The 12,290-nt window shown below is 39.1% G+C and overlaps 1 protein-coding gene across 11 annotated transcripts in view; it reads left to right on the top strand.

Annotated features, from left to right (window-relative positions):
* nav1b (neuron navigator 1b) overlaps nucleotides 1–12,075 on the top strand; it is an 88,532-nt gene extending 76,457 nt beyond the window's left edge. For all 11 annotated transcript variants that reach the window (XM_044348010.1, XM_044348014.1, XM_044348013.1 and 8 more), the window contains 16 exons: nucleotides 150–233; nucleotides 727–838; nucleotides 944–1,065; nucleotides 2,189–2,367; nucleotides 2,580–2,742; nucleotides 2,937–3,135; nucleotides 3,847–3,941; nucleotides 4,034–4,129; nucleotides 4,667–4,835; nucleotides 6,246–6,481; nucleotides 6,610–6,764; nucleotides 6,868–6,939; nucleotides 7,716–7,912; nucleotides 8,020–8,138; nucleotides 8,310–8,507; nucleotides 8,619–12,075. In XM_044348010.1, coding sequence (XP_044203945.1) covers nucleotides 150–233; nucleotides 727–838; nucleotides 944–1,065; nucleotides 2,189–2,367; nucleotides 2,580–2,742; nucleotides 2,937–3,135; nucleotides 3,847–3,941; nucleotides 4,034–4,129; nucleotides 4,667–4,835; nucleotides 6,246–6,481; nucleotides 6,610–6,764; nucleotides 6,868–6,939; nucleotides 7,716–7,912; nucleotides 8,020–8,138; nucleotides 8,310–8,507; nucleotides 8,619–8,702 — 2,280 coding nt within the window. In that variant the 3' untranslated portion in view covers nucleotides 8,703–12,075. The remainder of the gene's footprint in view (nucleotides 1–149; nucleotides 234–726; nucleotides 839–943; nucleotides 1,066–2,188; nucleotides 2,368–2,579; nucleotides 2,743–2,936; nucleotides 3,136–3,846; nucleotides 3,942–4,033; nucleotides 4,130–4,666; nucleotides 4,836–6,245; nucleotides 6,482–6,609; nucleotides 6,765–6,867; nucleotides 6,940–7,715; nucleotides 7,913–8,019; nucleotides 8,139–8,309; nucleotides 8,508–8,618) is intronic.
* The last annotated feature ends 215 nt before the right edge of the window (nucleotides 12,076–12,290 follow it).

Genomic DNA, 12,290 nt, shown 5'->3' with positions numbered 1-12,290 from the left:
GTGCTGTGAGCGTGTGAGACTGCAGACTGATTCAATGCAGCCAGTGACTCATACCTGTCTGCTGTTTCAATGCCTCCCCCACCCCTCACCCCCGCCCCCCACTTTCTGTCTCTCTCTGTCTCCTTCTACCTCTGTCTATTTCTCTAAAGGCCAATCTGGTAGCAGCATTTGAGCAGAGTCTGGCACTGATGACAGCGCGCCTGCAGACCCTGTCGGTCTCCTCAGAACAGAAGGTATCTCGCTGATATCATGGCGCTAAAAAATGTTATTCCACCTGTGATATTGATGACATTTTCCATTTATAAATCTGGAAAAAATCCATAACACTTATTCCTGATAGTTAACTTCAGTTTGTAAACCAAGAATATAGCATGCAACTTGTAGACATCAGAGAGAAACACTTAAATAAATACTCAACAAACACGATGATGATGATGATGATGATGATGATGATGATGATGATAAGCTATTAGTTCAGCTGCTTTATGTCAGATCCTGTCAGCAAAAGAAATCCTACCAGGTGACATACAGTAATTGTTCTGGAAATGCAATGCGGGTCAAAGGTTTGCATAGTGGGATTTACATGTTGTCATTAGCCACTCAACACAACCTGTCATCCTTGTTGAAAGGTGATAGCCATTCCACAATCCTCAGTTCAGAAGAATCTTGGTTCAGTTACCAGCCTGTAAGCTAACATGAACACATATTGATGTGTCTCCTCTTCAGGACTCTGAGCTCACTGAGCTCAAGGACACCATCGACGCTCTGAAGACCAAAAACACAGAGGCCCAGGAAATCATTCACGGGGCTCTCAGTAATCCAGACATCACACCTAAAGGTACAGAGTATGCTAGGAATGTACAGTACTATTGTATTGAATGATGCAATAGCTTACCTCCAAGTATTTCATTCTCTGCTCTCTTTCTTTTCTCCTTTCATTCAGAACTGCTGATCAATCGGCAGAACTCCTCAGAAAGCATCTCAAGCCTCACCAGCACCACCAGCCACTCAAGTATGGGCAGTCTCAAGGAGCAGGATGCCAAGAAGAAGAAGAAGAAGAGCTGGGTGAGGACACACAAATTGAATCTGTATTGTTTTTTTTCTCAGACATTTGCAAACGGGTTTTAAATAACTTAAAGCACAAGATAACTGGTGCTTTAAATAACCTAAAACCAACATGCTGTCCTATGTTGTAAAACTCACACATGCACTACCCCAAACACATTATGTCAGTGGTTTATGAGTCATATTTTCCTCCAAAGAAGGGAGTAAAAGCTATAAAACCATTTTTGATATTGAATTGTATATTTTTTGTTGGCAATTGATTCACCAATGTCAAATTCATCCAACTTGGATTAAATATTAGTTCTTGTCTTGATTAGCACCACTATCCGTTCTCAGTATACTGTTTATATTTGATCCAAAAAAATAAAACTCAGTCTACTGATGCTCTAGTTTGTGTTCCTGCATGTGTGTGTGTATGTGTGTGTGTGTGTGACTATCCTATCTTGTTCCAAATCTTTTATTAAGCATGACTCTGGTCTCTCCCTCATGCTGCCCTGCTTTTTCATTTTAGGTCTTTGAGGTGAGTGATGTTGCTACAGTAAATAAAGCTTAAACCCCTTCCCCTCTCTGGCCTGCATGCACTTTATGAGTCATACTTGTGAAACGTTTGGAAACTTTGTGTCATCCATGTCTTACCACGCATATACTGTATCATTAAATTGTGTTGTTGTGGACTCATGGTTTATATTCTGATGAAATGCTTTATAGATATGCTTTATTGTAGTTTAAAAAAAAAACAACTTGATATGTAGATGGCTGTCATAGGTTTTGATTTGAAGCTCATCTCATTTCTCTCACATATCATTATTGAGTAATATGTACATCATAGACTAAACTAATACTTCACTATATTATTGTCCATTGTAATTCCTGCCGCTATTCAACAAAGTTCAACATTAAACAAAGTTAGGGTCAGACTCAAAATGCACATGTAAGATATATGTATATTATATATGTAAACTGTGGGTTAACATAAAAGAGATATGTCAGAAGAAATTACACAATACAGTGGAAACCAGATGTTTAATAGGAACTGAGGAACTTATCTGATACAAGCAGCTGAACATAACCGTTTTTAAGAATAACTTGTTCATTACATTGGTCTTTTATTTCTTCTGAACAGTTACGCAGCTCCTTCAACAAGGCCTTTAGTAAGAAGGGCGCCAAGCCAGCAGGGCCATATGCTGACATTGAGGAAATTTCCACCCCAGAGTCTTCGGCACCTTCTTCTCCCAAAGTCCACCACGATGGGGATAACCCTTCATCATCAATGAAATCCTCAACCTCTGCATCATCATCCAGGTAATCCTCTCTGCACAGGCACAGTTGTCAATAACAGATCTGCAAAACTATATATGTACTGTATGTATTTATATGACAATCACTGTCAAACAGATGCTACCTGTGCATGTTCTCTAAACATGATTTTTCCAACTTTCTGTTTGTGGCTGTCAGTCTGCTGATCCTTGCTACCTTCACAATTCTCTAATGTCATTCGAACTTAACATCTCCAGACTCAGTGTGGGAGAAGAGGGTGACGTGGTGGATGAAAAGGTTGTATCAGAATTGCGCTCAGAACTGTGGGAGAAGGAGCGTAAACTTACAGACATCCGCCTGGAGGCTCTAAGCTCTGCCCATAAGCTGGAGCAGCTGCAGGAGACCATGACCAACATGCAGGTATGTATGATATGTTCCTTTTCTTTATTTTTATAATAAAAAAAAAATCCAGGCCAGGGACAACACTAGTTTTAGTTTGCAGTTTTAAAACTCTTTTCAGCTCACAAAAAATCATCTCTCCAGTAGTATTGTGGATGTGGCATTGTGATTTATGAGCACTTCAGTATGACCTGGGTTTTTTTTTTTCTTGGTAGAAGACAGTGGAGAACCTGAAGGCTGAGAACGACCATCTGAAGACAGGAAGTCTGTCCCCTTGTCCATCTCCTGGACCGTCCAGCTCTGTCTCCCAGTCCTCAGGTCTCACTGCTCTGGGAAGTTCCTCACCGCGACAGTCAGTAGCCATGAACATGCCCAAAAGCTACAGCAGAGGACTGAGTGAGGGGACCAGCTCAGGTACAGTTAAATCCCTGAGAAGCAGGAAATGTAGCGTTACAGTGGTTTTACCACAGTGTTAGACAAGTAGGCATAGCATGTAGATTAAATGGTAATATTTATGGACTCAAGACAACATATGGAATTAATTTTTTGGATGTGTTGTTGAACTTAGAAATGGAACATCAGTATATAACTAGAAGGAACAGAGTGCATTTTCAGAAAGACACTTTACAATTGTGTCAAATGTATCATTAATTTATTCATAATCCACATATTCATGTGATTATTAATAGAATGCAATCTATGTATGTATGGAAATTATAGTATCTACTCATGTATATGTACAGCAACTACATTTAAAAAGACACATTTTCTCATTTCTTTCACAATTTTACAATTACAAATTTTACAACTACTTTATTTAAAAACATACTAAATAAAAATGTCCTGCTTTTATTCTGAAGGTCAGATGCCCATATCAAATGGTGGGCCTAAAAACTCAGTTATATTATCCACTACACCTGTGACTTTACCTGTGGATTGCTTTCTTTCCTCAACATTAATATTTGTTTCTGCCACATGACCTCAAAGGGGCTCAGTGTTATTTAGCTTAAAAAAAGACACCCCAAAATATTGCATACATGTCAATGTAACTGGTGTCACACATGCTACATGATCTTTCTTTTCTTTCCTCTGTTTCCATCCTCCTCTATTTTTTCCTCTCAGCAGATGTCCTCCCAGATTCTCTCAGCCTTTCCTCACAGAGAGACGATCACCGTGTGAGGGTGGTGGTTTGTGTGGCAGATTTACATGTCTTCAAAGATGTAAGTATGTTTTTGTCTGCTGTCCAGCTTCAGACTGATAAACATGACTGTAAATCCTTGTGTCACTTACATGTTACAATTGGCTTCAACAGGAGGTTAAACAGCAGGATTTCTTCATCGGTACTGTCAGGGTGAATGGCAGGATGGACTGGTCCATGCTGGATTCAGCTGTCAGCCAGGCGTTCAAGGTGAGATGGTGGTTCAATGCGACCTGTACAAGAACTGAATGTTCAGTTTGCGTCAAGCACACTCACATTTGTAATTCAGCTGTCACATTAAATTTAGCATGTTAATACTTCAAAGAGTTACTGCTGCAGAGAGGTGGAAACAATGCAAAAATAGCATTTGGACTTATGTTAAACTTTTGATTTTGAATTTGAGCAATTTGAATTTATGGTGCCAGTTCGCGAAGCTATTTAACAAGGTTGTCCAGGCTTTGCATGTTGGGAATAGCTGGTTCAATTGGTGGTATGTATGGTGCTTAATAAAACCAAAGCACTCATGAGCAGGAGCTCGCCAAGTACAGATCATGTTTACTGTTGTGTTTGACAGGTACTGGAAGCCAGCTCTTCTATCACTATCCTTTCTCATATTATGCGAAACATCACAGGAGGAAGTTGTTATTGTTTTGGTTTTTTTATTGTATTCTTACATTTGTCCTTATAAAATGATTCTGTCTGTACACACAAAATGTATCTTGCCCTTTTCTGTCCTTTTCACTCCAGGTCTACATAGCCAAGGTGGACCCCACCTCCAGTCTGGGCCTGTCTACTGACTCCATCTACAGCTACAGTATGGGCCACATTAAGAGAGTTCTGGGAGGAGAGGCTCCAGAGACCCAGCCCTCTCGCTGCATGTCCCGAGGCCCCAGTGGCATCACGGTGGCTCTAAAGGGTGAGTGGAGAAATGTGAAGTAACTGTGACACAGAATATAAAATCATACCCTTAAGAATGAAGATTTACTCCCACAGATGTGGAAATAAATTAATTTAGGCCAGCATTGATAGCGTCTAGATGACAGTGATTTCATTAGGTTAGATTACATTTATTTTTGAAAAACAAAGTTGAATTCAGGCCCAGAGACATGATTTGTGCAACCTATATGAAGAAAGATGATTCTTTACTTTTGGTGAGTCAGACACTGGGTTAATTAAATAAACTGCTGTCTGTTGTCTTTCCGCAACTTCGTTGTTGGAGTCTGTCCATTTTCCATCTTTAATGCCAGCTATTCAATTCTGGAACCACAAATCTGTTGATTGAAAGCCGTATCCACGCAGTTAAACACTGATCAATACGTCACTGGGTTTCTTTCCTCAAGCAACTTTTGCATTAGCTATGTTGTGCAGGGTTTATTTTAAGAGTTTAATGGTCTGACCTCCTATCAGAGCTGCTACATTTGGGCCTGTCTATCTTCCTATCTGTCAGATTCAGTGTTGCTTTTTTGCTTTACAACTTGTCTTTATATTCAGCGTGCATTTGGTTACATTGAACTGTGAGCTGTTTTCATGCTTGACCAAAACATAAACTCAATTGACCCCATGGCAGCTGATGAACTCATTAACTTAACAAAAAGTAAAAATTGCTTTTCTGAAAATAGCCTCTGCTTTAGATTTATGTGGTCAAATTTTTCACACACATTTAACGTCATCACTACTAGTGCAGACGTATATGGGTTATATACTTAAGATTAGTAACAGTAGTGTTTGATTACAAAAGAAGCACATATGTGGAGCCCGTCAGTGATTTTAAACCAGAGCTTTGATCAGTTAGAAAAGTTCTGGCGTGGTAGTCGACCCCCCTGCACCTTTGCACGCAGGAATGCATGGAGCGAGTGCGAGGAGAGCTGGGGAAGCAGTGGCTGCCCAGACAGGCCTTGAGTAACATGATCTCACTGCTGCCTGGTGTCAGCCAGGTCCAGCTGATCAACCAGCCTTAGACGCATGGGCCCCATACACATTAAGGCGGAACATTACACTTCTGCAGGCTGGTGGGGGTGCATAGACTCCCTACACTTGATGCTCAGCTATTTTCAGAGCAAAATGCTTTAGCTCCATGTTACTGAAGGACATGCGAGGTGATATAAATCCCATCTTCTTACCAAAGCCCTGCCCATTTGCAATGTATATTCTTTCTAGTGTACATATTAACAGAATTCTGACTTGTCCCATTTTCATAAATATCAAAACCACACTTTACTTCACACATCAGCAGCTCTAATTTGTGCTGGGTGATTAGCAGATAGTCATTTTGACTTCATGTTTGTTACAACATAGTCCAGTCTCAGTTGTCCCTCACTATGTTCAGGTTTGAAGGAGAAGTGTGTGGACAGCCTGGTATTCGAGACCCTCATTCCCAAACCCATGATGCAACACTATATCAGTCTGCTTCTCAAACATCGCCGTCTCATCCTGTCTGGACCAAGCGGAACGGGTAAGAGCTACCTCGCTTCCCGGCTGGCTGAGTACCTGGTGGACCGCAGTGCCCGCGAAGTCACAGACGGCATCATGGTCACTTTCAACATGCATCGCCAGTCATGCAAGGTGACAGAAACTGATGTCCCATAAGACTTTGTACAACACCGGATTATTTGGTCTGTCATGTTGTCAACTTCGTTTCATTGCCTCCTGTCGCTGTTTCTCTCTCTTTCTCTCTCTTTTTCTCTCCTCAGGATCTGCAGCTTTATCTTTCCAACTTGGCCAATCAAATCGATCGGGAAACCAGTGCATCAGAAATACCACTGGTAGTTATTCTGGATGATATTCACGACCCTGCTGCCATCAGTGAACTTGTCAATGGCGCTCTCACCTGCAAATATCACAAATGGTAATCTCCACATACACATATACCCAAAATAGCTGCAAAAAATATTTATGTGATTGTTAAATATTGCAATCTCTGAACTTTGTGAAATTGTTTCTCCCTCTAGTCCGTACATTATTGGAACAAGCAATCAACCAGTGAAGATGACAGCGAATCACAGTCTGCACCTGAGCTTCAGGTTAGTTGAAGAAACGGTTGTAGGAGTATCTTCTTCTCCTGCACTATTGTCCTACTGTATGTGTTACGGATGACTTCCTCCTTTTCACTCTCAGATAAGAATTGAAGCTCACTGTGGAATAAACAAGTCAATACAATAAAGATGTCTTTAAGCAGGTCAATAATCAGTTGTGAGTTAATGTGTTTACATGAGATCTGATGCTGTATGATTTGATACAGTTTGATTTCATGCCATGAATACCGCTGATGATATTACTGTATGATTGAGGCTAAATGAAAAATAACAACAATAAATCTGAAATTGAGTGTTCCTTCCATTTTAGATAATTTAAGCAATATTTCATTTCCTTCAGAAAATGTTCTATTCTCCCTGCCAAAGAATAAAACACAAACATACAAGGGATGGCTTTGTTAGTTTTGGGGTTGACTGCAAGATAAGCAACAGTCACATCCATGAAAGAAAGAGATCATTGCCACATGTGCCATGGAACAAGAGTGAAGGAAGAACTTGATAAATTATTGATATTTCAGTGATTTGGTTGTTTACTTGAATTTCCATTGTCAAAATAAAGTCTCACCTGTCTGCCTGGGCCTGCATATTTACAACACTGATTCAAGTCATATAATGATTATATCTTTTTAGATTCACTTTAAAACTAAACTCAAAGGATCTAATGTTGAGTGAATAAGAGGTACCTTAATGTAGCCTAATGAGCTAGACCACTGACCCAATCCCCTCATTTGTTTGTATTTTGATTTGACTTTTTATCATCTCAGGATGGTGACCTTCTCCAACAATGTGGAGCCAGCCAACGGCTTCCTGGTGCGTTACCTGCACAGGAAGCTGATGGAGTCTGAAGATGAGAGGAACTTGACCAATGAGGACCTGATCAGGGTGTTAGACTGGGTGCCCAAACTGTGGTATCACCTGCACACCTTCCTGGAGAAGCACAGTACATCAGACTTCCTCATTGGTACGAAACACACTGTTCAGGACAGGGCAGAATTTTTGGGGAAATATGTTGATAACTTTTTTGTATGGATACATTTTTCTCACTGTGTCCTCCTGTTGTCTCCTCAGGCCCTTGCTTTTTCCTGTCCTGTCCAGTCACTGTGGATGAGTTTCGATCATGGTTCATTGACCTTTGGAACCACTCTATTATCCCATACTTACAAGAGGGCGCCAAGGACGGCATCAAGGTGAGAAACCAGAACCATCATATCCAAACCAATGCTCTTGTCTTCGAGTCCTGGTGTATAAAAACACATCTGCAGTTCAGTCTCCAGCTGGATTCTTCTTCAGGAAGTGCCATTGGCTTCCCTTTCACAGAAAATGTTACACTCTAATTCTGGTATGTTGTGACTCTTCAGGTCCACGGCCAGAAGGCAGTATGGGAGGACCCAGTGGACTGGGTGAGGGGCACCCTGCCTTGGCCGTCTGCCCAGCAGGACCAGGCAAAGCTTTTCCATCTGCCTCCCCCCAGCATAAGCTCCAGCAGTCCTGGTCAGCCCAGTGAGGAGAGGCCTCACAAGGAGACTCCCCCCAGCTCCATGGAATCTGATCCACTGGTAAGAGTGAACGCGTCATGATGTTTTTCTTTTCACGTATGAATTTTGTCAGCATTGAAATGGATACTTCCAGATTTCTGATTTGTCGACTCTTTTCTTCTTTTGTTGTAGATGGCAATGCTTCTGAAACTTCAAGAGGCTGCCAATTACATTGAATCCCCAGACAAAGAAGACCCCAGCCTGCCTAAACTTTGAACACAAAGCTTACACTTAATGCTTAGCACTTCAAATGTTATTTTTATTTTTTTATCCACTGTAATGACGCAGTGTACATTCAGGAACAAATGAACCCTCAGAAATGGTTGTAGGGTGATTTAAACTGTCATTCCTGCAGTAGGAAGTTAATGCGTGACTGGTTAATTCCAAATCATCTTAAAACATACAGTATTTTCAAAAACTGTTCATAAATATAGAATGAGAAACTATATACTTTAGGATATAGTTAACTGGATGACATTCACTTCAGTTCCGATCCCTTTATACCACTTTTGTCCTTTTAGATCGGTGCTAATAGCTCACTATAAAACTCATCGTCTCAGCACTTACACTTCAGGTGATTATTGCAGCAGCACACGCAGTCCATCCTGCTTCGTGCTCAAGTGCATCATGGGATACAGTGTGCTTATCAAATGGAGCTATTCTCAATTAATGGTGACTCATTTTGGAAAAGAGTATGACAGCATGACAGATGCTACTATTTATTGCAAAGTTCTTCGGTACATATCTACTGTATAAGTCTTTCAAGGCCAAATCTTATACATATGCAATCCTGAACTTTACAGCCCAAGCAGGTGAAAAAAAAGTAAAATGCCTTAAGAACAAAGACATCAGTGTCACCTCAACTTCAGCAGAGTATACTGGTGCTTTCATTGATATCATCCCAGCTAAGACAGCCAGAAATCAATTGTTTCCTCTACTCTATCCATTATTTATTTTCAATTAATCATCTTTTTTTTCATTATCAGTTCAGTTTAAGGGGGTGAAGACAACATCAGGTACCTTCCTTCTTTTATCATGTATTTGGTGCATAAGCTGGAGAATTGCTGTCATACTCTTTTGCATAAAACAAGACTTATTTATTTGTGATCAAATGTAAGTTGATCACGGTTGTGGCTGCACACTCAACTTTTTTTCCAAGCACTTAATTTAATTTTATGAACTGCTTTATGTAAAAAAAAAAAACAAGTAATGTCACCACTATTGCCATATATATCAGGTATTAGATTCGTAAGATACTTCACAGGGATGATAATATAACAAACACCCTCTAAGTAAATTGAGCAAATGCTATTTGAATCCAATTCTGATTTTTTTTTTTCTAGAGTGTTTATTTTAGAAAAAGTACAGTTTCCCCCAACATTCACAGTAGTTAGTGTATATATTATGTACATACGATCAGGCTACATTGCAGTTATTTTATCTGCAACAGTTGCGTGGTGCAAATATCAAATATACCGAACCAAATACTGTAATGAAACTTAAACCATGCTTATTGACTGTCAAGTTTAGGTTCAACTGCTTATATGAATGTATAGAAAACACTTGTAAAAAAGAAAAAAGAAACATTTAACAGTATCAATCATCTCGTAGGTGCTTTTACAGGATGCATCATCACAGAGCTCCACTGCAAGACACTTGTAACACTGGCTAAATAGAATGACTTTAAAGCTACCTATGCCCATTTCATTTGCAACAGACCATGCACTTCACAAACAGAGTTAAGAATTTCTTTGTTAATGACTTTCATGCATATTATCAACATTTAGGTGTGTACGGTGCTCTTTAACATTGTCCCCAAACTGTTTTAAGTGTTCAATAAAGATCATGTAGACATTCAGGGTAGGCCGGCAAGAATTGTGTGTACTAGAAGTGTCAGATGCTAAAGATATGATGATATATGATATTTTTTAGGACGTGTTGTCGAAGAAGTGTTGAAGACATTTAGAGACAGTGAAGTCATGTGAGACATTGTATGGTGTTTGCCCACATTGATGTCGTACGATATTCATATTTGAGAACGTTTTGGGTACACGACACGATAAAAACAGATTAAATTGTCGATGGATTCAACAGGAAAACACTTATGAGGTACTTTATGTAGATTTTTGTTTAAAAAAAAAAGCCCATGTGGAGTAAAGGACTTATAACGTATTAAGTGGACTCAAGGATTGTGCAAGTGGTGTCGAAATAATTCATCTCTTCATCCGAAATCTCTTCTTCTTTCTTCTTAAATGAATGTCAGACCACTTTGATGACAGCTTAATAAGAAATGTTAACATTTTAAATAGTCTCTGAGCTGCTTGTTGCTTAGTTATTGCACTGTTTGCATAAGGCTTATGACAAAACCTAAAGCTAATCCTCAGCTCTGATTGGTGACTGTAATCTAAGAAAAAATAATGAATTAAAGACATTACAGAGGAAAAGATGCCAAAGGTCCAGTGAGTCTCACACTGGCCACATGAGTATAATTTAAGTTTTGTAAATATTTCAGATAGTATTACGAACCCCACCCTGATCTGTTTCTGCAGGTTAACAAAAGCCATCCGCTCGAGCGTCTCATCTCATTCACTGGTTGTTGTGCCTGTTGCTCTGTAGTAGCTGTGATTTGTGTTTGCTTACTAGTGTATCAGGACTATGCAGCAACTTCTACTGGTGTTGGCAATTTGCAAATGTCTGAACTTCATGAGCAAATGCTGTGTGTTTTCATCTGGTCTGTCTTTGAGTTCTTAATTTGGACCAAATTGCACCACAGGATAAAAGTGAAAGCTTGTTTCAGCGGGTGATACTGAGCCTTAAAGAGAGGAGGATTTGTTTGGCGTTGCATTGAGAACAGGGTTAATTAACTTACTTAAAGAAATTAAGATGTTTGAAAGCAGTTTGATGTGTTTTGTCCTTATGAATGACAACAAAGTATCAAAACTGGGCTTGTAAATGGTCAGTAAAATGACGATAAAAACAATTAATAAGTTGATTTAAAATCAGACTTTGAGCCCAAAATATTTGGCAAGAATCAGCACTTCACAGTTTAATTTTTAAAATAATTAAACCAGATACAAGATTAATCTGATAGGCCAATACAGGTTGCTGAATAGTCATATTTTTGCAAAGCTTGTCGTGGACTAAACAGAAGACTTTAAAAAAATGTTATGCGGTATCTAATGTCACTGACGTGCAAATGTTAAGGGTTTCTAAGTGTTGTAAATGCATGTAAACTTTGCTATGTGATGAGAAAAATGTTAACATTAATGTATTGTTTAGGAAAATCATTCTAGATAATGTTTTCTTTTTTTAATACTCAGATATTTGATATTTCTTTTTCTTTTTTTTCTAAAGAATCCTTTGTAAAACTTCATTTCTCTATTTTGTACAGGACATCATTGTAAAGATTGTAAATAGGTTGGCATTCTGGATGCGGCAACAATCACTGAGGAGGGAAAAAAAAAATCATCCTTAAGACATCAGTATATTTCTTCAGAGTTGGGTCCGATATATGGATAAGGCATGCTTCTGAAGGCTTTCATCCACCTATCACTGTTTGTTGGAATCAATAAAATACATGTTATATTTAGTCTGTTGCCTCTTGTGTGTCATTTTGAAAGTGTTTGTCCTGTTAATAGGAACTATAATAATCCTGCATGCTTTAACTCATCATTAAGGTCTTATAGGAATGCTTTTAAAAAGTTAAAAAGTACATTTTGAGCAGCATAAACATAAAAGTCATATGACATGGGATCAAAAACACCACCAAGCACCATTTAAGTCAATATTTGATAGATTTTAGCC

Source organism: Thunnus albacares, chromosome 4, assembly GCF_914725855.1.
Source record: "Thunnus albacares chromosome 4, fThuAlb1.1, whole genome shotgun sequence".
Classification (NCBI taxonomy): domain Eukaryota; kingdom Metazoa; phylum Chordata; class Actinopteri; order Scombriformes; family Scombridae; genus Thunnus; species Thunnus albacares.
The sequence above is the reverse complement of the archived record's forward strand: the minus strand, read 5'-3'. Positions and strand labels throughout refer to the sequence as shown.